Source organism: Heterodontus francisci, chromosome 13 (genome assembly GCF_036365525.1).
Source record: "Heterodontus francisci isolate sHetFra1 chromosome 13, sHetFra1.hap1, whole genome shotgun sequence".
Taxonomy (NCBI): domain Eukaryota; kingdom Metazoa; phylum Chordata; class Chondrichthyes; order Heterodontiformes; family Heterodontidae; genus Heterodontus; species Heterodontus francisci.
The window spans coordinates 33,006,817-33,031,296 of NC_090383.1; the positions used below are offsets into that span (position 1 = coordinate 33,006,817).

A 24,480-nucleotide genomic window follows, 5' to 3' on the forward strand; every position below is an offset into this window, starting at 1 on the left:
GGGGTAGTGTATTGCGATGGATACAAAATTGGCTGGCAGACAGGAAACAAAGAGTAGGGATAAATGGGTCTTCTTCTGAATGGCCACTGACTTGAAACGTTAACTCTGCTTCTCTCTTCACAGATGCTGCCAGACCTGCTGAGTATTTCCAACATTTCTTGTTTTTATTTCAGATTTCCAGCATCCGCAGTATTTTGCTTTTACTTAAGTAAGAGATAATAATTGTCTCTAGCCATGAGTTTGGCTAACTAGTTCATTCAGAATGTTGTTACTAGTGAGTCACCCAGTCAACATTTACTCATAAGCCGGGATGTGTCTGTGTGTAGAACAATGTCAACAAAATTTATTCTTCGGAAATTTTTTGTTGCAAATGTTAAGATAAGTGCTCCTTACACAATAATCCTGTATACTGAAATCCCATGCATATAATGCTGCTTGGCGGGTTGAGCAGTCTTTTGAGTATGTTCCCCTCCCTACTGAGGGGACAGCACCTTGTTTGAAAATCCCTGTCTTACAGTATGGTGTTATTAAGAGATATTACTTTTGCCAGTTTCAGGTGAAGCAGAGCATTTTCAGTTTCCAGGTGAACAATTCTTTCATCTTTGCCCTGAAATTAGAGAAAAAATGATGTTAGGACACTTTAAAATTCATTTCTCAGCAAATGTGCATTTTTAAAAATGGTATTTCATGGTTGTACATATCTAGTTAAATCCACGTACATTTTGTCCATAAGTTGAAGTGCACTTTAATATGGCACAATGACATGTCACTACAGTACAGTTACATCCAGTAATACTAACGTCAAAGCACTTAGTGTTGCACTGTAATTTGCTACTGGTTCCATTGCTGCCTGTGTAGTCAGACGGGTGTTTTAAACAACACCGTTTTGGAGATCACCATTTACTAAGCATTTGATCGAAGCGCAAGAGAAAAAAGCTTCAGTAATGGAAGTGAAAGGGAGCCTAATCACTTCTTGAAAGTGTGGTCAACTTGGAAACAGTTGAAAGAAAGAAATCTTGATACCAATGGCAAGAAGACTGTTTGATAGGAGAGTGTCTGAAAGATGAAAGTGAAGGACAGAGGAGACAGATTATCAAAAGGGAGGATAAAGGTCAAAGGATGGGAAGGAGAGAAGGTGCTTTTCAGATTTGTGCATTTCATTGCAAGTCACTGGGCAAGTGCAGGTCACCTGGTTTGAAGCCTACATATACCATTCTGGAAATATGTGCCTAAGAATTATTCATAATGATTCACCTGTGTCTGGGTAGAATGGAAACTCACTATATGGGGAAATCGCAATGCAAACTTGGGACAGACAGCACTTCTTGATGATACAGCACAAGCCATTAGGATGGACCACTAAATCCATTCCAGTGTTTTGCTCCATGAGCCAGCTAGTGAAATCCCATTCTTCTACTTGTTCCCCATATCTTTAACTTTCCTCCTTTTTAAGCAATTATCTAAATCCCTTTTGAAAAAACTTTACTTCAACAATAATTTGTGGCAAAGAAATTCGCTTTCTAACCATCCTTTGTAAAGGTTTTTTTCTAATCAGCTCTAATTCTTTCTTTATGATTAGCTTAAATTTATGCCTTCTTGTTACTGTCTCGCTGACCATTGGAGACAGCATCACAATTTACTATTGTAAGAATATGCATTTCCACTTCTTCTGTTTTAAGAGACTGGACTATAATCTAGGGAGGATTTGTTTTAATCATGTTCTCAAAAGTCCTTCTTCCAATATTACTGATGAGAAGTTTTTGAAAAACAGATTTTTTTAATCACAGCAAAGGGTGCCATGACTGCATACATCAGAGAATGATTTAGGGGCACAAAAAATAAGTAACAGTCTGGTGTGAAAAGTGTATGAGGCCTCTAATCTGTTTGCTAAACGATTGGAAACAAATGGGTAGTTGTATAACATGAGGCAAGGATTGCATTCGATAGGAAGAGAACCATAAACTAAAAGGGTATAAAGACAGCTGCTATGTTTTACGTAGTTAGAATAGAAAAGAAACCTTGGGATCCTGACAGACTTAGAGAAGCCATCTTCACGACTTCTCATTAAATCTATGCATAATTAATTTTGGATGCAGGGCTAATGTGCACTTTTCTGTATGGCTAGTAAGGTCAGTTAAATGAAGCCAATTATCAAACATATTACTGTCTCTAGTTCTACGAATCTGTTTAAAGGATAAGGATCCAACAATTAGAATCCATGCAAATTTCTGTTACGACCAGGTGAGAAAGGGGTCTAGGGGCTCCCTCTCAGCCTTTGCCTGGTTTAACCGTAACAGGGTTTAATTTTTAAAAACACTCTGTTTTTAGCTCCCCCTCAGTGAATCCTTGTTCACTGCTTTCCAATTGTAAGGCAAAGAGGTCAGACAGGTTTTCTTAGATTTAAACAAGAAAAGGTGGAAGTTTATTAACCTTAAACTCTGATCCGGTTAACGACTACGAATATGCGACGCGACCACTCTAGCAAGCATACACAATAAACACACACACAGATAAAGACAGAAAAAGTAGAAAAGAATAAAGCGGAAAAGTTTGAGGCAATAGCTGGGTGTATTTACGGTCCTTTGAGGTCAATGTGGAGTCTTTGGCTGCCGGTAAGTCTTGCCATTCATTGGGGCTCAGTGCACACTTTAACTTCTTCAATTTAGCAGTCTTCTCTCTCTTGAGGTTTAAGCGACATCAGTGGGTCCGGAGGCTTGTGAGAAAGCGAGAGAGAGCCAGCCAGAATAGAGGCTCTCTTGTTCCAGGTTCAGTTACAATCTCCAGTCTGTCTACAAACTGTCTTGTGCCCAGTTCAAAAAGCTTGGGCCAGCGGGTTAGTCATGTGCCCAGTTGGTTTAACCACTCCTGCGTTTATGGATTCTCCATCTTAGCAGACACTGGAACGCAAGCTTCCTTACACCTTCAATGGCTGATCAAAATCCATTTGGGTTAATTGGACCAGGCAGTAGTTGCTTTGTCTCTCCAAGCACTCTCTCTTAGTATGCAAATATCCTCCAGCCAAATAGAAACATAGGAGCAGGAGTAGACCATTCAGCCCTTCGAGCTGGCTCCACTATTCAATACGATCATGGCTGATCATCCAAACTCAGTAGCCTGTTCCCGCTTTCTCCTCATATCCCTTGATCCCATTAGCCCCAAGAACTATATCTAACTCTTTCTTGAATATATTTAATGATTTGGCCTCAACTGCTTTCCATGGTAGAGAATTCCACAGGTTCACCACTCTCTGGGTGAAGAAATCTCTCCTCATCTCAGTTCTAAATGGCTTACCCCGTATCCTTAGACTGTGACCCCTGGTGTCCTGGACTCCCCCACCATCAGGAACATCCTCGTCTGTCCAGTCCTGTTAGAATTTTGTAGGTTTCTGTGAGATACCCTCTCATTCTTCTAAACTCTAGGAATACAAGCCTAATCGATCCAATCTCTCTTCATACGTCAGTCCTGCCATCCCAGGGATCAGTCTGGTGAACCTTCGCTGCATTCCCTCCATAGCAAGAATATCCTTCCTCAGATAAGGAGACCAAAACTGCACACAATATTCCAGATGTGGTCTCATCAAGGCCTTGTATAATTGCAGCAAGACATCCTTGCTCCTGTACTCGAATCCTCTCACTTTGAAGGCCAACATACTATTTGCCTTCTTAACTGCCTGCTGCACGTTTATTTTCAGCGACTGGTGTACAAGGACACCCAGGTCTCGCTGCACTTCTCCCTTTCCCAATCTATTGCCGTTCAGATAATAATCTGCCTTCCTGTTTTTGCCACCAAAGTGGATAACCTCACATTTATCCACATTATACTGCATCTGCCATGTATTTGCCTACTCACTCAACTTGCCCAAATCACACTGGAGCTTCTCTGCATCCTCCTCACAGCTCACCCTCCCACCCAGCTTTGTGTCATCTGCAAACTTGGATAATTACGTTTAATTCCCTCATCTATATCATTAATATATATTTGTTACCAAAAAAAGGGTGGCACAGTGGTGCAGCGGTTAGCACTGCAGCCTCACAGCAATCCAGGTTCGGTTCTGGGTACTGCCTGTGCGGAGTTTGCAAGTTCTCCCTTTGACCGTGTGGGTTTCTGCCAGGTGCTCCGGTTTCTTCCCACAGCCAAAGACTTGCAGGTTGATAGGTAAATTGGGCATTGTAAATTGCCCCTAGTGTAGGTAGGTGGTAGGAGAATTGATGGAAGGTGGGGATGTGGTAGGGAATATGGGATTAAAGTAGGATTAGTATAAATGGGTCGGCACAGACTTGGTGAGCCAAAGGGCCTGTTTCAGTGCTGTATCTCCCTATGACTCTATAGTGAATAGCTGGTGTCCTAGCACTGATCCCTGTGGTACTCCACTAGTCACTGCCTGCCACTTGGAAAATCAATGTTCATATGACAATATTAATATGCCTCATCCTTGCCAGGTGGGGGTCTGCATGACACCTCCACACCCAATGAAATGCAATTTTTTTTTTAAAAAAAGAGCATTTCATTAAAAGGGTCTAGAGAGAAGATAAGGAAAACACACATGCATCTCTCCCATTCATTCAGAAATCCTAACAGTTGTTACAGCCTATCTTTTCTTAGTTGCAGTGGCGCTTTAAACTGCCCTTTTTGGCATCGCAACAAACATGTGGTTTTTGGGGAAGTTTTTCAGTTTGCACATTTCCCTGACTGCTTCGGGTGTCTTTGTTCTTGGTGACGTCTGCAGGGGGAAGGTTAGATTTAATTAGCCCTAAGTGAGAGTTCTGCTCCGAACTCTCTTTCAGTGCTTTGATGAGTCATGCAAAGGCTTTTCACCTTAGAGGGATGGTTGATTCCCTTTTCTCCTGATGGTGGGGGAGGGTTCCTTAGTAATCTTCTCTTTGTCCTCTGGGACAATCCTGCTTGCAGGTATTTGTCCAGATTCTACTGCAATCCCCTGTGGCACTTCGACTAGGTAAGGCATCACCCTCACAGTTTCTCTGCTTCTTGAGGACTTTCTTTGTTTCTGCAGGTTCCTGTAAATGCTGTTAGAAACTCTGGTGGGATGCTTCTCGTGTCTACATTTACATAGGAGGATGTGGGGTCTAACTTCTCAAATATTTTGGGATTAGCTGACCGGACAGCTGGGGCTTCCATTTGGAATTCCTTCCAGACTTCCTTTCACCTGCCCTCTTGGTCCCTTTTTCTCCTTTCCTTTATATCCTTTTGCCAGCCTTGTGCCTGCCTGTCCCCTTTTGTTCTCGGCACGGGTCCCTTACAATTCACCAGCCCTCTGCTCGAGGGTCCTCCAAACACCGATACAGGACTTCATGTCATCTCATGGGCCATTCTTAATATTTCTCTCCGGTACCTCTGCTGCACCACCAACTGGTAAACCACTGTCCACTCCTTGCTCTCAGGTCTGTGAGGAGAACTCCACTTCCTCATCAGTATCTCATTCTTTAAATAGTAGCAATCAGGGACTCCCTCTGCTTCAATTTCAGACTGGGCAGCCTGTGCTAACTCTCTCAATACTGGGTCAGCTCGCTGAACCTCAGCTAGGGAAGATTCATTTCATTCATTCCCTGGGTCTTCTAACTTTCCAAAGAAAGTCGCAGACGGACAGATCTCACGGCCATCTGCCTGCAGTGCCAATGCAGTCTCCTCTGGGGGGGAGCTGGTTTGATCATGGCCTGATTCACCACACATTCAGGGAAACTGCAGGGGACCGTCTCCTGTCATGGCCCTGTCTCTCTGACCTCCTGCGGTCTCTTTCACTCCTGGGGAAGCTACCACCTTCGTCCCCACCAGATCATTACCTAGGAGCATTCCTGGGAGGGAAGGAAAAGCAGGAGACACAGGGGGCCCTCCTCCAGCGAAAAAGGAAGGTGCTGTAAGTAGGAGTGAGACCTGGAGACCTGTGTGTTTTCATTGTAATAAAACAGGGCATCTAAGAACTGACTGCTGGAAACTAAAGGGAAAACCTGTGGGGTTAATCAGGACATACCCGCTCACATCCACAGGCAAACTAGGGACAATCCCTACAGTCACCAATCCCGAAACTAGGTTGCACTCCAAGTGAACCCAGTGTAAAGGTACAGGCATACACTGCCCTCCAATACCATTCACCACCATTCTGGTGTTTACTGCACTCTCTAGGGAAAAGGTCAGGTCTTTTCCCAGTAAAAGGGATCTAGTGGCCCGTGTCCCTGAGAATTACTATGGGCTTGCTTGCCCCACTCCAGGGGTATGGAGTTACTCTCCCTTCAGAGGCAAAACCCTGATAGCCTTCAGGAATCCTATAAAATTTTCCTGCACTTGCAGCAGTAAGCATCCTGGGTCGCACTCTTACTGCAGTTAAAGCCACAGAATTTAAAAACTCTCTCGCACTCTCCATAAAGACACATGCTTTGCTTTCCATCAGGGATCCTTCTTCTTCAATGAGCGGGTATGTCCTGCAGGTTTTCCCTTTAGTTTCCAGCAGTCAGTTCTCAGATGCCCTGCTTTATTACAATGAAAGCACACAGGTCTCCAGGTCTCACTCCTACTCACAGCACCTTCCTTTTTGGCTGGAGGAGGGCCCCCTGTGTCTCCTGTTTTTCCTTCCCTCCCAGGAATGCTTGGGCTTCTATCACCTTCCCACCCTTTGTCCTTTTTGGATTCGTGGGGTGATTAGGAAAGGTTTTCCCCTGGGAAACTGACTTATAAATGAGAGCAAACTCATCAGCCAGCACTGCAGCTTGCCGGGTTCTATGAACCTTCTGTTCCTCTACCTGTGTCTTTATGGAGAGTGCGAGAGAGTTTTTAAATTCCTCTAGCAAAATTACTTCTCTGAGATTTTCATAGGTGAGCTACATATTAAGAGCCCTCAGACACTGGTCAAAAGCAGGCTGCTTACTTCTCTCAAACTCCAGGTAAGTTTGATCAGCTTGCTTCTTGAGGGTTCTAAACTTTTGGCAATACGCTTCTGGTACTAACTCATATGCCCCAAGGATAGCATCATAATTTTTTTTATTCATTCATGGGATATAGGCGTCACTAGCCAGGCCAGCATTTATTGCTCATCCCTAATTGCCCTTGAGAAGGTGGTGGAGCTGCCTTCTTGAACCACTGCAGTCCATGTGGGGTAGGTACACCCACAGTGCTGTTAGGAAGGGAGTTCCAGGATTTTGACCCAGCGACAGTGAAGGAACGGCAATATAGTTCCAAGTCAGGATGGTGTGTGACTTGGAGGGGAACTCGCAGGTGGTGGTGTTCCCATGCATTTGCTGCCCTCGTCCTTCTAGTTGGTAGAGGTCGCGGGTTTGGAAGGTGCTGTCTAAGGAGCCTTGGTGCATTGCTGCAGTGCATCTTGTAGATGGTACACACTGCTGCCACTGTGCGTCGGTGGTGGAGGGAGTGAATGTTTGTAGATGGGGTGCCAATCAAGAGGGCTGTTCTGTCCTGAATGGTGTTGAGCTTCTTGAGTGTTGTTGGAGCTGCACCCATCCAGGCAAGTGGAGAGTATTCCATCACACTCCTGACTTGTGCCTTATTTATTTTTTATTTTATTTATTTAGAGATACAGCACTGAAACAGGCCCTTCGGCCCACCGAGTCTGTGCCGACCATCAACCACCCATTTATACTAATCCTACACTAATCCCATATTCCTACCACATCCCCACCTGTCCCTATATTCCCCTACCACCTACCTATACTAGGGGCAATTTATAATGGCCAATTTAACTATCAACCTGCAAGTCTTTTGGTGGTGGGAGGAAACCGGAGCACCCGGAGAAAACCCACGCAGACACAGGGAGAACTTGCAAACTCCACACAGGCAGTACCCAGAATTGAACCCAGGTCACTGGAGCTGTGAGGCTGCAGTGCTAACCACTGCGCCACTGTGCCGCCCCTTGTAGATGGTGGACAGGCTTTGGGGAGTCAGGAGATGAGTTACTTGCCTCAGGATTCCTAGCCTTTGACCTGCTCTTGTAGCCACGGTATTTATATGGCTACTCCAGTTCAGTTTCTAGTCAATGGTAGCCCTCAGGATGTTGATAGTGGGGGATTCAGCGATGGTAATGCTGTTGAATGTCATGGGGAGATGGTTAGATTCTCTCTTGTTGGAGATGATCATTGCCTGGCACTTGTGTGGCGTGAATGTTACTTGCCACTTATCAGTCCAAGCCTGGATATTGTCCAGGTCTTGCTGCATTTCTACACGGACTGCTTCAGTATCTGCGGAGTCACGAATGGTGCTGAGCAATGTGCAATCATCAGCGAGCATCCCCACTTCTGACCTTATGATTGAAGGAAGGTCCTTGATGAAGCAGCTGAAGATGGTTGGGCCTAGGACACTACCCTGAGGAACTCCTGCAGTGATGTCCTGAAGCTCAGATGAGTTTGACCTCCAACAACCACAACCATCTTCCTTTGTGCTAGGTATGACTCCAGCCAGCAGAGGGTTTTCCCCGATTCCCATTGACCTCTGTTTTGCTAGGGCTCCTTGATGCCATACTCGGTCAAATGCTGCCTTGATGTCAAGAGCAGTCACTCTCACCTTACCTCGAGTTCAGCTCTTTTGTCCATGTTTGAACCAAGGCTGTAATGAGGTCAGAAGCTGAGTGGCCCTGGCGGAACCCAAACTGAGTGTTATTGAGCAGGTTATTGCTAAGCAAGTGCCGCTTGATGGCACTGTTGATGACACCTTCCATCACTTTACTGATGATTGAGAGTAGGCCGATGGGGCGGTAATTGGCCGGGTTGGACTTGTCCTGCTTTTTGTGTTCAGGACATACCTGGGCAATTTTCCACATTGCAGGGTAGATTCCAGTGTTGTAGCTGTTCTGGAACAGCTTGGTTAGGGGCGCAGCAAGTTTTGGAGCACAGGTCTTCAGTACTATTGCCGGAATATTTGTCAAGTCCCATAGCTTTTGCAGTATGCAGTGCCTTCAGTCGTTTCTTGATATAAAGCGGAGTGAAGCGAATTGGCTGAAGTCTGGCATCTGTGATGCTGGGGACTTCAGGAGGAGGCCGAGATGGATCATCAACTCAGCATTTTTGGCTGAAGATTGTTGCAAATGCTTCAGCCTTATCTTTCGCACTGATGTGCTGGGCTCCCCCATCATTGAGGATGGGGATATTTGTGGTGCCACTTCCTCCAGTTAGTTGTTTAATTGTCCACCACCATTCACGGCTGGATGTGGTAGGACTGCCGAGCTTAGATCTGATCCGTTGGTTATGGGATCGCTTAGCCCTGTCTATCGCATGCTGCTTACGCAGTTTGGCACGCAGATAGTCCTGTGTTGTAGCTTCACCAGGTTGACACTTCATTTTGAGGTATGCCTGGTGCTGCTCCTGGCATGCCCTCCTGCACTCTTCATTGAACCAGGGTTGGTCTCCTGGCTTGATGGTAATGGTAGAGTGGGGGATGTGTCAGGCCATGAGGTTACAGATTGTGGTTGAGTACAATTCTGCTGCTGCTGATGGCCCACAGTGCCTCATGGATGCCCAGTTTTGCATTGCTAGATCTGTTCGAAATCTATCCCATTTAGCACGGTGATAGTGCCACACAACACAATGGATGGTATCCTCAATGTGAAGGCAGGACTTCGTCTCCACAAGGACTGTGCGGTGGTCACTCCTACCAATACTGTAATAGACAGAAGCATCTGCGGCAGGCGGATTGGTGAGGATGAGGTCAAGTATGTTTTTCCCTTGTGTTGGTTCCCCCATCACCTGCCGCAGACCCAGTCTAGCAGCTATGTCCTCTAGGACTCGGCCAGCTCGGTCAGTAGTGGTGCTACCGAGCCACTCGTGGTGATGGACATTGAAGTCCCCCATCCAGAGTACATTTTATGCCCTTGCCACCCTCAGTGCTTCCTCCAAGTGGTGTTCAACATGGAGCAGTACTGAGTCATCAGCTGAGGGAGGGCAGTAGGTGGTAATCAGTAGGAGGTTACCTTGCCCATGTTTGACCTGATGCCATGAGACTTCATGGGGTCCAGAGTCGATGTTGAGGACTCCCAGGGCAACTCCCTCCCTACTGTATACCACTGTGCCACCACCTCTGGTGGGTCTGTCCTGCCGGTGGGATGAACTCATCTGGCAACATGGAATAAACCTCATGGTCATTTCCTATTAATTTGCTCTGTATCAGCAGAGTCCAAGCCTCAGTTGGCCACTTTAACAGCCTTTACAGTTTTTCAAAAGACACAAAAAACGCTTCCACATCTCCCTCATTGAATTTGGGGATCATAGAGTCATAGACAGATACAGCACCGAAACAGGCCCTGCAGCCCACCGAGTCTGTGCCGACCATCAACCACCCATTTATGCTAATCCTACATTAATCCCATTTTTCCCCTTTCACATTCCCACCTTCCCTCAATTCTCCTACCTACACTAGGGGCAATTTTTACAATGGCCAATTTACCTATCAACCCTCAAGTTGTGGTAGGAAACTGGAGCACCCGGAGGAAACCCACGCAGTCACAGGGAGAACTTGCATACTTCGCACAGGCAGTACCCAGAACTGAACTCGGGTCGCTGGAGCTGTGAGGCTGCAGTGCTAGCCACTGCGCCACCCAGTTGGGAAATTTTTAACAATTCTGTACCCAGCCCTGAATTACACTCCTGCATACTGGCCATGCTTTCACTAGGGTTATTCTGTCGCCCCCTAGTTAACTCAAGCCACCTCAGCTCTCTCGCTTCGATTTCCTTCCGGAAGGCTCTCTCTTTCTCGCTTTTTCTTCACGTTCCTTCTGAAAAGTTCTTTCTTTCTCTTTCTCTCTATCTCTCTCTTTCCCTTTCCCTGTCTTCTAATTCAAGTTTTCTCTGTTCCAATTGTAGCTTTGCTAACAACACCACACAATAAAACATTGATAAGATAGTTTTATGCTGATAGCCCTAAACCACAATCAACTGAATTACTGACAAAGATAACCAAACCAAAAATCTGATTTATAATCTTGAAACACAGCTCGATGAATAATGAAAAATTGACCATCACAGGACTCACAGCTTGGCATTTTTTAGAAATCAAAGAGGCCTTACCTAGGAATTAATAGTTATACAACCTGTCTTAGGAATCAAAGAGGACGGACTTTACCTGGAAATTAACAGATATATGGCCTTATTTAGAAAATAAAGGGGGACAAACTGATTTACAGTTGAGGTAGCACCCCCATACGCAAGAAATTAGTTACGCAACTTGAAAAAACAGTATTGGAAGTACATACTGGATTTTTAGATTCGTCAGCCTCTCACAGCGTCTCTCACAATAAAGGTACAAATATTGAAGTAAGACAATGATAATTCTCTCCTAAACTGGGAGAAGTATTGAAGGACCTGACCCCTGAGCTGTAAGAATATAAAGTAGTTCAAAATCACACACAGACACTAAGGGGTTAACTGTAACACACAGAAGAGTGAGTGAACTGAAACTCTGGCTCATTTAGAGACTGAGAGAGCCATCATTACAGACAATGGCACAGGGCAACTGCCATTACATAGCACAATTAGTTCCTGCCAGGAATGAAAGAAGCATTCACACCCCCCCAGTCCACCTTGGAACCAGGTATCCCTCACCATGGAAGGGGGTCACATTGTTTTCTGTTGTGTAAACAGCAGAATCATTGCCTATGTCCATACAGTCCTGTCTAAACTAGGACATGGAATAAACACGATCTGTGCCTGTGATATGAATAATCATAAAAGAGGACAACATCGGAGCACGGGTCCTGCAGTCAGGAGGAAGATGGAGACCGGTCATCACCAGATCCAGGCCTACAATCAATACCAATGCAACCAGCTGTGTGGTGATTTTAATTTTCAACCAAATTGTAGAGGGATTTGTGTTTTGAGGTATTTTGTAAATTTCAGTCAACCTTGTATGGGGTTTAAACTGTGCGGTATTGTTGTTAACTCTGGTCAAATCACAGAGGAGTTTGTACTGGTGGTCGGGGGTGGTGAATTTTGAGAGTTCAATAAATGAACGAATTTGAGGTTGGGCCAAACCCTGTGTCACATGCATTTTGTTCTTGTAATTCCTGGAGTCCAAGAACTATTGTAAGGGAACAGAATCTCAGCAACCTCAACAAGACTCTAAGGTTAAGAACAAAATGATGAACAGGGTCAAGGGCAAGAAACCCTCGATGGAGGGTAGGATATCCTCATGTGTATGGCAAGCTAAATAGTTCCGAGCCATGGGTGCGGGAAATGATAGTCTCTGACAATCCACAGGAGAATGCAGCAGAGTGGACATGTGGTAGCGAACATAGAAATCAAAAGAAAAGGCGATTTGTTTACTGTGCTTGCAGAAACAGAACCGGATTCTCATGGAGAGAGCTAAGCAATTAGAAGAGGAAAAAAGAGAATTAGAGTAGGGCAAGCGACAGAGAGGCCATAGTCAATCGGGTGACGAAAGATTTAAGTGATGAAAGGCAGGAGAGGAAAGCACAGGAAGAAACAACTAGGAAAACTAGTACCTGCAATGTCAGGTCACCGACATTGGCAGCGTCAGGCTCAATGCGAGGAAAGTGCCAGGAATTTAGAGAGAGCCAACGAGGCCAAGGGATAGTTGAAAGATATCAAGGTGGCATACAGGGTAGCTCAAAATCGGCAATATGAAGAGGCCAATCACGGGCCCTGTAACGAGAAAATTCGTAAGCTGACCCCAGCATTATCCAGGGACAGGGGTATGGCTTGTCTTATGGCACCAGGGGAAGATGGGAAAAACAGGGTGGAGGAGAGAAAGGAGCCCAACGACGGGACCTAGTACAGTGAGTGTCAGTCGGCTCCTGAGGCACCAGGACCACCAAGACCGATGTGTCCCCTGCAACAGCAAAAGTTTGGTCCATCCCCAACAGGCGGTGGTCTGGCGCCATTGCAGAGCGATTATATGCTCCCCTCTACGTCCCTCCAGTTACAGGAAATGCTGGCCAGTGTGCCAAAGTTGAAGCATGGAGGAGATGCCTCTGTTCATTTTGCCAACGTAGAGCAGATAGGGGGTATTAATAACTGTGTCGGGGACAAAGTGAAGAAGCTGATACTGTTCTCCCTAGACGGCAGCATGTACCAGAGTTTGTCGGCAGCCACTAAGTTAGGGAGGGGCACCACTGACGGTTTGAAGGTCGAAATTTTAGTGGCGCTGGAACATAACCAAGGAACCCATTTCTGCAGGTTCAGAAGCCCAGACAGCTAGCGGGCGAGATGCCAGATGCATTTGCAATAGACTTTGGCCCATATATCTGAAAGTGACTGGGGGAAATCTAACCTGAGCAAACTTGATGGGGGCTCCCAGGAATCAGTGGCTGAGGACCATAGTGGCTAACAGCTCGCCACGGATCACAGCAAGGGTCGAATCATGGTGTGATCCTGAGGATGAGGTAAATACAGAAACAGGTATGTTGAGGAAACCGATTCTGGCTTTTAAATACGACCGGGGTGGGGAAGGGGCGGAAGAGAATAAACAAAAGGGGAAGGTGCACGAGATGAAGGGAAACGTGGGTGGTAGAAAGGAATGAAAGCAAGAGGGGAGTAATACAGACAGGTCCCAGGCATGTTTTAATTGTGGGAAAATGGGACACTGGAGCGGAGAGCGCGTTCCCGAAAGGGAGGAAACCAGGATACGGGGATCCCTCAGGGTCAAAACCGCGAGTAGTAGAGGCGGAGAAAGAGAGAATAGAAGACCCAGTGAAACTTCTGGTGGCCATGTTACAGCAGGTCATGGGCAAGGACCAGAGAAAGCTGGAAGCTGCCATATGCAAAGGAGGGCCCAGCGCGCCTGCACCTCCCCAGTGACTAGGCCGTGCCCAGCCCGAGTACCTATGCCCACTCACCTACGATGAATGGGACAGACCCTGCGTAAAGATTAAGGTGGAAACCGTTTGGGGGCGGTGAGTATCTAGTGGATACCGGGGCCTCCAGTACAGTGGTTCACTCACCAAATCCGATGACTTCTCCCTGGTCAAGGAGAGTCCGTGGGTTTTAAAGGTAACGAGCAGGCTGGGGCAGTATCTATACCCTTGCCTGTAGAGTTAGGACCCTTGTCACTGTGGGAATTTGTTCTTATAAAGTGAGAACAGCCCGACGAGGAGATCTTCAGGGCTGATTTCTGACCCACTACGTGATTGTGGATATGAAAAACCACCATCTATGGAAGGGCAGTTGATTCAGATAAGCCAGAGGAGATCTTAGTCATCCCCAAGGATGAAAGGGTGAAAGGTAGCGCCTGCACAATGAAACCAAATGGAAGCTATGACTTAGAACAATTGTCCACAGCACCCCAGCATTGAGTGTACGAGCAAAATAGTCTCACAATGTTCGCCACTCACTGACATGACTGTGGTAGGGTAACGGGGGGTACAGGTGAAGGTACATGGGGACCCAATGTCGCTTCATCAGAAACAGTACAGTTTTCCTCGGGAGGCACAGAAAGACTTGGAAACTGCATTGAACTGCCTGGTGTACTGAGACAGACAGCTACCCACGTAAATTCACCCCTTTAGCCAGTTAGGAAGCCCAATCGGTCATGGAGAGCCACGGTGGACTACCAGGTTCTCAATGGAAATATTCCAGCCTGCGCACCCACTGAAGCAGCGGTAGCAGATTTAATAGGGAGTATTTCCATGGAGGCAACGACGTTCACTGTACTGGATATAGCCAACGGGTTCTGGTCAATTCCGGTAAGACGAGAAGATCAGCATAAATTTGCCTTCACGTTCAGGGGGCAACAGTATACATGGATGTGTCTCCTGCAAGGGTTTCACAACAGTCCCTTGATTTTCCACCAATGCATGGCTGATGCTTTAAAGAGTTTTAGTCAGCTCAATCAATTAATACAATGTGTGGATGACTTGTTATTATTTTTGGGGAGTGCAGACAACCACGGGCCACTACTGGACAAGCTTCTGAAGCTGTTGAAAGAGACAGGTTTTAAGGTGAACCCCAAAAAAGCCCAAATTGGACAGGAGGAGATGCAGTTCCTAGGACTGATGATTAGGGCAGGGGAAAGAGCTATAAGGTGAGGTGAAAAAAGAGGGCAGTTCAGGAACTACACGCCCCAAAGGATGTATCTAGGGTAAGGTCCTTTCTGTGAATAACGGGGTATTGCAAGGAGTTCATTGAAGGCTACGCAGCCACGGCAGCCCCTTTGCTCAGACTCCTCAGGAAAGGAGTAGGTTGGGAGTGGGATGAGAGTTGCCAGGAGGCATTTACCTGCCTAAAGGAAAACCTACAAACTGCACCTGCACTAGGAGCGATAAACGGGAATGAGGATTTTTATATGGAGGTAGAAGCTACTGGGGATAGTCTGTGTAGTGTTGCTCCAGGAATGACATGGCAAGCTGAGGCCAGTGGCCTACGCCTCACGAGTCCTGACGGACGTAGAAAGGGGCTACTCAAATTGTAAATGACATCTCCTTGGCGACCTATTGGGCCGCCAAATGCTTCCTATTATTTATGGGGTCATCCTTAGTAACCCTACTGACGTGCCGCACCCTGTCACAGATGTTAATGGACATTAGGATAAAAGATGGGACAGTAAGTAGCAGTCGTATTGCCCACTGGACGTTACTGCTCTCCCAGATGAACCCGAGGGTGGAGAGACTGGCGGAACCTAAACGAGCCCTGAATATGATCTACCGGGGACAGACCATTTATGCTCGGTAGAAGGGGTGTGGAATGTAGATGTGGGCCAGACAACATCCGACAGGGAGAGATATCTATGTGGATGGGTTCAGTTCAGTAACAAACGGAGAGGGTAGAACAAGGTGTAGAATTTATGGGCCGGGATAGAGAAAGCCATAAAACTCCTCAGCACACTGAGCGCACAACAGGATAAACTGATACCACGAAGAATTCATGCAGCTAGTTCATGGGGGTCCGGGAACTGGACATCCAAGACTGGAAACGACATGGAAGAAAGTGGTAGTGGTGGGTTGGAGGCCTCATCTCAGAAAAGATGTAAAGGAATATTGTGATAACTGCCTAGTGTGCACTGCAAATAATCTGGACCCCCACCGAAGAAAGGCTCCGTTGGGGTATATTAGCAGAGTAGAGGGACCATGACGATCTATACTAATAGACTTCATTGGGCCGTTGCCCACCAGAAAAACAGGCAACAAATATAGTCTAGTGTTGGTGGAGGCTTTCCCTTGTAGAACAACAAGGGGTGGCGTAGTGGTTAGCACCGCAGCCTCACAGCTCCAGGGACCCGGGTTCGATTCTGGGTACTGCGTGTGCGGAGTTTGCAAGTTCTCCCTGTGACCGCGTGGGTTTTCGCCGGGTGCTCCGGTTTCCTCCCACAGCCAAAGACTTGCAGGTTGATAGGTAAATTGGCCATTGTAAATTGCCCCTAGTGTAGGTAGGTGGTAGGGAATATGGGACTACTGTAGGGTTAGTATAAATAGGTGGTTGTTGGTCGGCACAGACCCGGTGGGCCGAAGGGCCTGTTTCAGTGCTGTATCTCTAAAATAAAAAAAAATAAAAAAAATAACCACAGCATTAATCTCTGCTAGGGTCCTAGTAAAGGACATGTTCTCCCAATGGGGACTACCCCAGATAGTGGAATCAGATCAGGGGAGCCATTTCCCTGGACAGGTTATGCAGACCACCCTAAGATTATCTAGGGATACAGCGAAAATGGCATGTGGCCCACAACCCCTAATCATCGGGTATAGTGGAAAGAATGAACCAGACCATAAAAGAGAGGCTTAAGGAGATAGGGGAGGATCCAAAGAAATAGAAACATAGAAAAATAGGAGTAGGCCATTACGCCTTTTGAGCCTGCACCGCCATTCAATATGATCATGGCTAATCATCCAAACACAGTACCCTATTCCCGCTTTCTCCCCGTGTCCCTTGATCTCTTTAGCCCTAAGAATTAAATCTAACTCTTTCTTGAATATATTTAATGATTTGGCCTCAACTGCTATCTGTGGTATGGGAACAGGTCCTGCCTCGAGTTCTTATGAACATTCGGGCCAGCCTCTCCAAAAGCACAGGGCACTCCCCCACATGAGCTGATGACTGGAAGGACGATGAGGACCCTGACTCATGTTGGTGCCGGTCCTAATCGAAGCTCAAACTAGGGAGGTCAACCAGGATAGGTTTGTAAAAGATCTATATGAGACTCTAAGGAAAGTGCATTGGGAAGCAGCGAATAACATGGGAAGCCAGCACCAGAAGAATAAAATGCTGTTAAAACCACATAAAGTACAGGAATGGAAGGTTGGGGACCAGGCCAAAACCAGAAATTATGCCAGGGTAGGGACATTCGAACCATTGTATATGGGACCATACAGTATAGTGGACAGGGCAAGCCCTATATATAAGTAGTGCAGTTGCCAAAACGGATAAAATGGTTCCATATTAACCAGTGTAAACTCTATGACCCTGAAGAGAGCAGGACAAAACAGGCCAGGACCCAGGGATCAATCATGAGATTAATCAGCCTAAGTCTTCCTCCCATGTTGTGGGATGATGATGAAGACCCAGAGAGCAGGGTGGTAAGAAGTAGTCGGACACCCCGACCCAGGGTGCCCTGGATGCCGCCTCGCACGCCAACCCTGAGCCGCAAGAAGTTCCAATCAGGAAGAAAGGAAAAGGGGACGCGGTAATTGTAGCATACAGTGTAAATTTGTACAGAACTTAAGTCTGACCTGTGGAGGGAAGACCTCTCTCAAAGTGGTGCTATTTTCTTTTTTTTTGCAGAAGTAAGTCAAGCCAAGGACGCAAGATGAAATGCACTCTGTGGCTGGGCATGGTAATAATCCTGATTGAAGCAGGACAGGAGGATTGAGGGGACATTGAGATGTCTTTTACTTATGGGTGTATGGGAGGAGCCTGGTCCACTGTAACATGGGGGTAGAACACGGGGCACTGATGGGATAGCTACATACTTCCATGAGGGCAAGTGGCCAGGTTGGTTGGGGTCAAATTCCCCTAAGTATTCCAATCACACTGGTTACAAATTTGGGGAAGCATCGGCACCCAGCCTGAAATTAAATATCACAGTCAGCAAGGTGCAGGTGAAAGAGGGAAGACAAGTTTGCATAAAATGTCTAGGCAGCCTCTCTGTGGGCTGGTGGTGGTGGTTACGGAAGACAACGAGACTAAAGGAGATGAATTCACAGATTGGGAAACGACTCACGCAGGGGGATTATGGGAACTAAGGAGGGAGTTAAATTGTGTTGGAACAAGTGGTGGAAGGAGGAGCGAGGAGTTTGTGTGGTGTGTGTAGGTGGGTCAGAGCGAAGGACCAAGGGATTGATTAAGAAGGGGAAAATAGAGTACGAGAGCAGGCTTGCGGGGAACAGAAAAACTGACTGTAAAAGTTTCTATAGGTATGTGAAGAAAAAAAAGATTAGTGAAGACAAATATAGGTCCCTTACAGTCAGAAACAGGGGAATTTATTATGGGGAACAAAGAAATGGCTAACCAACTAAATGGTTCTGTCTTCACAAAGGAGGACACAAATATCATACCAGAAATGTTGGGGAACACAGGAGTTAATGAGAGAGAGGAACTGAAGGAAATCAGTATTAGTAGAGAAATAGTGTTGTGGAAATTGTTGGGATTGAAGGCCAATAAATTCCCAGGACCTGATGGTCTGCATCCCAGAGTACTTAAGGAAGTGGCCCTAGAAATAGTGGATGCATTGGTGGTCATCTTCCAAGATTCTATAGACTCTGGAACGGTTCATACAGATTGGAGGGTAGCTAATGTAACCCCACTATTTAAAAAGGGAGGTAGAGAGAAAGCAGGGTATTATAGACCAGTCAGCCTGACGTTGGTAGTGGGGAAAATTCTAGAGTCCATTATCAAAGATTTTATAGCAGAGCACTTGGAGAACAGTGGTAGAATCAGACAGAGTCAGCATGGATTTACGAAAGGGAAATCATGCTTGACAAATCTACGAGAATTCTGCGAGGATGTAACTAGTAGAGTTGATGAGGGGCAGCCAGTGGATGTGGTTTATTTGGACTTCCAAAAGGCTTTCGACAAAGTCCAACGTAAGAGTTTAACGTGTAAAATTAAAGCACATGGGATTGGGGGTAGTGTATTGCAATGGATAGAACATTGGTTAGCAGACAGGAAACAAAGAGTAGGGATAAATGGATCTTTTACTGAATGGCAGGCAGTGACTAGTGGGGTACCGCAGGGATCGGTGCTAGGACCCCAGCTATTCACAATATACATTAATGATTTAGATGAGGGAACTAAATGTAATATCTCCACATTTGCAAATGACACAAAACTGGGTGGAAGGGTGGGTTGTGAGGAGGATGCAGAGAGGCTTCAGGGTGATTTGGACAAGTTGAGTGAGCAGGCTAATACATGGCAGCTGCAGTATAATGTGGATAAATGCAAGGTTATCCACTTTGGTAGCAAAAACAGGAAGGCAGATTATCTGAACGGCTACAAACAGAGAGGGGAATATGCAACAAGACCTGGGTGTTCTCGTACACCAGTCGCTGAAGGTAAGCATGCAGGTGCAACAGGCGGTAAAAAAGGCAAACGGTATGTTAACCTTCATAGCAAGAGGAATTGAGTACAGGAGCAGGGATGTCTTGCTGCAATTATACAGGGCCTTGGTGGGGCCACACCTGGAATAAGTGTGTGCAGTTTTGGTCTCCTTATCTGAGGAAGGATGTTCTTGCTATGGTGGGAATGCAGCGAAGGTTTACCAGACTGATTCCTGGGATGGCGGGACTCACGTATGAGGAGAGATTGAGTCAGTTAGATTATATTCGCTGGAGTTCAGAAGAGTGATGGGGGGGTTCTCATATAAACCTATAAAATTCTAACAGGACTTGACAGGGTAGATGCAGGAAAGATGTTCCCAATGGTGGGGGAGTCCAGAACCAGGGATACGGGGCAAACCATTCAGGACTGAGATGAGAATTTCTTCACCCCGAGAGTGGTGAACCTGTGGAATTCGCTACCACAGAAAGCAGTTGAGGCCAAATCATTGTATGTTTTCAAGAAGGAGTTCGATATAGCTCTTGGGTTTAAAGGGATCAAAGGATATGGGGTGAAAGCGGGAACAGGTTACTGAGTTGGATGATCAGCCATGATCATAATGAATGGCAGAACAGGCTCAAAGGGCCGAATGGCCTACTCCTGCTCCTGTTTTCTATGTTTCTATGTATATGCCAGAAGGGGGTGTCTATCGCTTTTGAACGACAATGGCAAGACTCTGGATCCGGTACGGATTGGACTCAGAGTTTAGAATCTTGTATGGTCTCAGATCCTCCAAATACAATCAATGCTACCGAACAACTGGCGCATAAAAGGAAGCGCCTACCAACAGCCCCAAAGACCCAGGATAAAGTGGTTAAATGCCCCATAACACCCAAAACTCGGAATGGGTTGGTTCCTATTCCAACATGGACGATGTTATACCATGACGTGCATTATGAAGTAGCATCTGTCGTCCTTAACTGAACAGAGGTACGGCTACCCAGGTGGTGTCCAGCAGTAACAGGAAAATTGTATGGGAAATGCTCCGACAACTCTATGAGCTGAATTATGGGGACAAAAGTCAGGAGGATTTATATAAACTAGTTGACAACAGTCACACCAGTTTGAGGAGACGGAAGAGGGGATTGATCAATGATGCGGTCTCAGTGTTTAATATAGAGACATCATTGGTCAATAGTATAGATGATGCCCAGCTGCAAATGCAGGTCAATACCTTCGGGATCAGCAAAAGAGAATACTGGGGGAGGGTAATGAGATTGAGGGACAAAAATTACAGGAAGACCAGGTAATGGCCATTCACTTAAAGGAAATAATAACGGAGCTGGAAACTCACGCCCAGACCATAAACAATTTAATAAAGGAGGACCGGAACATATTGGGCCGCCCAAAATGCGTGTATTATGTACGGTGCCTGGTCGTTAAATGAGGGTGTAGTAATTTAGAGGATTTGGAGCAAAATCGAGTGCCATCATGGATTGACAACAGACACCTAAAGGCTATGAGTACTTATGTCAATCTCAAATCCCTGCCAGCTGCGGCTGGCATCTGGAGCATACCCAGTCCCAAACGACTGTGGTATAACCAAACTATGATGGGGATAGTTCTCAGGATGCCAGTGATGGGTCAGTCACAATGGCCAGTTCCGGTTTACCAGGTGGAAAACATTGGTGTCATTCAAATTGGTGTACATGTGCAGCATCATGGGGCCCCTCTGTATGTGGTTAAGTGAGGGAACTCTATGACTGGCACTGATCTGAAGGGGTGTCAGGGAAGGGGTACACATGTAGTGTTGTGTCAATATCACCTAAATGTGTTCGACCAACACCGGTATGTGGGTTTGACTCTGAAAGCGCACAACCTATCAACTATACTATAAAGGTGATGGCTCAGGGTCATGTCCCCTCCCAGGCTCATATGAGGGTAACGGAACCTACTGTGTCACTAGCGCGAGCCAATATAGGGTACACAATGATACGTGGTGCCCAGTTCATGACTCAACCTTTTGCTTTAGACCCCAGATAGAGTTTCAAGTAGCACAAGAAAAGATAATCTCTGATCACACCCCAATAAGTCACACAGTGAGCGATATTTTATCGAACCTCCCATTTTGGGTACGATATTCAGCCACTACCCAAACATTTGACGGAACCGGTGAAGGATGTAGAGCTTCACAAAAAAACATTATTATACCCTACAACAGGAAAACAGGGAAACGAGAGATGAGATCAAGGAAATAATTATCCCGCCTTGGTGGGATATTGGGCTCAATATTGAGGTTCCTCCTTGGATTTGAATTGCATCGCTTATATTAGTAATTGTACAATTGATTATGGTATTGAATCTGTTTATATTATCAGGTAAGCTAAAAATTAAAGGCAAAAAGGAAAAAACTGGAATGATTATTTAAAGGGGGATTTGGGGTGATGGAATCAAATATATAAACTGGATAAAGAAAGATAAGATTTGGCTGAAACCGGCAATGCACTCACCGCAGCAGAAGAATCAACAGAGTTAATATCTCTAGTATAAAAGAGATATTAAAGAGGGAGAATTGAAGGACAAGACCCCGAGCTGTAAGAATATAAAATAGCTCAAAACCACACACAGAGGTGAGCTGTACAGACACGAAGGGGTTAAATGTGAGGGGTGAGCTAACTAAAACTCTGACTCATCAAGAGACTGAGAGAGCCATTATCATGGCACAGGGCAACTGCCATTACATGGCACAATTAGTTCCTACCAGGAATGAAAGGAGCATTCACACCCCAGTCAACCTTGGAGCCAGGTATCCCTCACCATGGAGAGGGGATCACATTCTTTTCTGTTGTGTAAACAACAGAAGAATTAACCATGTCCATACAGTCCTGTCTAGACCAGGCCATGAAACCAACCTGGTAACAGGATCTCTGCCTGTGATATGAATCATCATAAAAGAGGACAACATCAAAGCGTGGGCACTGCAGTCAGAAGAAGGAGGACGAAGACCGGTCATCTCCAGATCCAGGATTACAATCAATACCGGTAACGACCAGCTGTGTGGGTGATTGTACGTTTCAGCCAAATCGTAAAGGGGTTTACATTGTGAGGTACTGTGTAAATTTCAGTCAACCCATGAGGTAGTTATTAACTCGAGTCAAATCAGAGAGGGGTTTGTACTGCTGGGGAGGGAGGGGACGGGGGGGGGAGGGATTTTGTGATTTCAATAAAAAAGCAAATTTGAAGTTGAGCCAATTGAGCCAAACCCTGCGTCACGTGCATTTTGTTCTCGTCATTCCTGGAGTCCAAGAACTGTCGTAAAGGGGAACGGGAACGGAGCTCTTACAGCATCTTGCTAACCCTGTATTCTACTCAGGCATTTAAGGTAAATGTTACTTTAATAATTGATATCCTACTTAAATATTTTACTGTAACAATATTTAGATTTAAAAATTGGATTCTCTACTAGAAACAAGATTGTACTTTCTATCTTTTCCAAGAACTATTAATGTTGCGATTGACTGTCTCACCAACTGTGAATTGCATATTCGGTGCTTTAATAAAATTCTTACATCATTTAGAATTTATATTGTCTCTCGAGTTAGCAATACAGAAGACTACATGAATCCATCTCCATACACTCTTTGGTGGGGACGTACATTAGTGAAGAGAGATTCCCGGACCCTCATAATATCTGGGTTATTCCAATCTGGGTGAAACTTATTAAAAAGGCTATCTGGAAAACGGTAATATCCTCAGCTGGTTCTTTTCCTTTGGGAAGAGTTAGATCAGTCCTTCAGACCCACTGTCTTTAGGATCTGTCTTTCTCAACCTTAAGTTGAGACTGATGTCTGAGAAGTGCGCCTGATTCGGGATAGCTCCAAAAAGGGGCTAGGATTATAATCCACCACATCAGGATCCCAAATTTGGCATATGAATGTGCAGGCAATGCTTGCATTGTGTACTCATAAAAAAAAGTGCGAAACAGCAAAATGGACCCTGCTGTTCTATTTAAAGAGCCAGGCACCCTGATTGCATTTAAGTTAAATTTTTGGAATGGTTTCCATTGCAAGGGATCTGAAAGTACACTGAAGTGTTTTGGCGAGTTCCTGCATTTGCCAGAAAGTGTTGCCACATCCTCACACAGATGGCAGAGAGTAGATGACCTGTGCACACAAAGGCTGCTAGGAGTAAAGGTCTGCAGGAAGACAGGGAGATGGAGCAGAGGCTGCAGAGATTGAGGTCTGCGCCATCCCCTCAGCCAACTTGGAGCCAGTCTCCTCCATGCTCCTGGACAGTGACAGGAGTTGCCTGGCAGGCCAGCCAACAGATTCAGCATCTCAGTGTGCATGCCCTATCCCGTATCCCACTCCACCAAGGTCTTCATCCGAGTCTGTCAGGCAAGCCCCCCACCTGCCAAGAATGAGGAAAATTAATTTTGGCCACATGAACAATTGATTTTAAACTGTTGATGGTGAAGAAAGAACTTGCTTTAAAAAACAACTGAAGACTTTGGATGGAAAGAGACATTAGCATATCAACAGACAGTACTTCAAAGGACAAAGGAGCTATTCCCTGCTCCAATTTAATCCACAATGGACTTTTGATTACCAGACATTAAAGGTGGAAAGGCTAGCATTCCAGGTTTACTGCTAAGATGGCCGAATACACAGACGCGGTCGGACCAGTTTGGTCACATGACTTTGTGACTGTTGGAGTTTTTTTTAATTTGAATTTCCAACAGGGATTTTAAACTCAGAAAGCAGTTTTCTCCTGGACTGAGAACACCTCTCTCCTGTCTGCTCTCATCAGCTTCGGAAATCATTGAAGACACGAACCCCAAGTGAGAAAAGCCTCCTACAGTGAACAAGGTTTAAGAATAATACTGGGCCCCAACAAAAAGTAATACTACTTACAAAAGGACTACAGTAAGCCCGAAGAACAGTAAATAAAAAACTCTTCTGATGTTGCCTCAAATCTCTCCATTTTATTTTTCTTCTGCTCTTTTCTGTCCCTATTTACATGTGTGTAGCGCGTGTGCATGCTAGAGTGG

The 24,480-nt window shown here is 45.7% G+C and overlaps 2 protein-coding genes across 10 annotated transcripts in view; both read right to left on the minus strand.

The window, feature by feature from the left end:
• Positions 1 to 24,480, minus strand: part of kif25 (kinesin family member 25) — a 271,160-nt gene that overhangs the window by 234,571 nt on the left and 12,109 nt on the right. For all 9 annotated transcript variants that reach the window (XR_010976174.1, XR_010976175.1, XR_010976172.1 and 6 more), the window contains exon 2: positions 542 to 607. Coding sequence is in view for 3 of the 9 variants with exons in the window: in XM_068044632.1 (XP_067900733.1) it covers positions 542 to 607 (66 nt within the window). In the remaining 6 variants the exon portion in view is untranslated. The remainder of the gene's footprint in view (positions 1 to 541; positions 608 to 24,480) is intronic.
• The window catches only part of afdna (afadin, adherens junction formation factor a), a 598,271-nt gene that overhangs the window by 231,894 nt on the left and 341,897 nt on the right, over positions 1 to 24,480 (minus strand). The window lies entirely within an intron of this gene.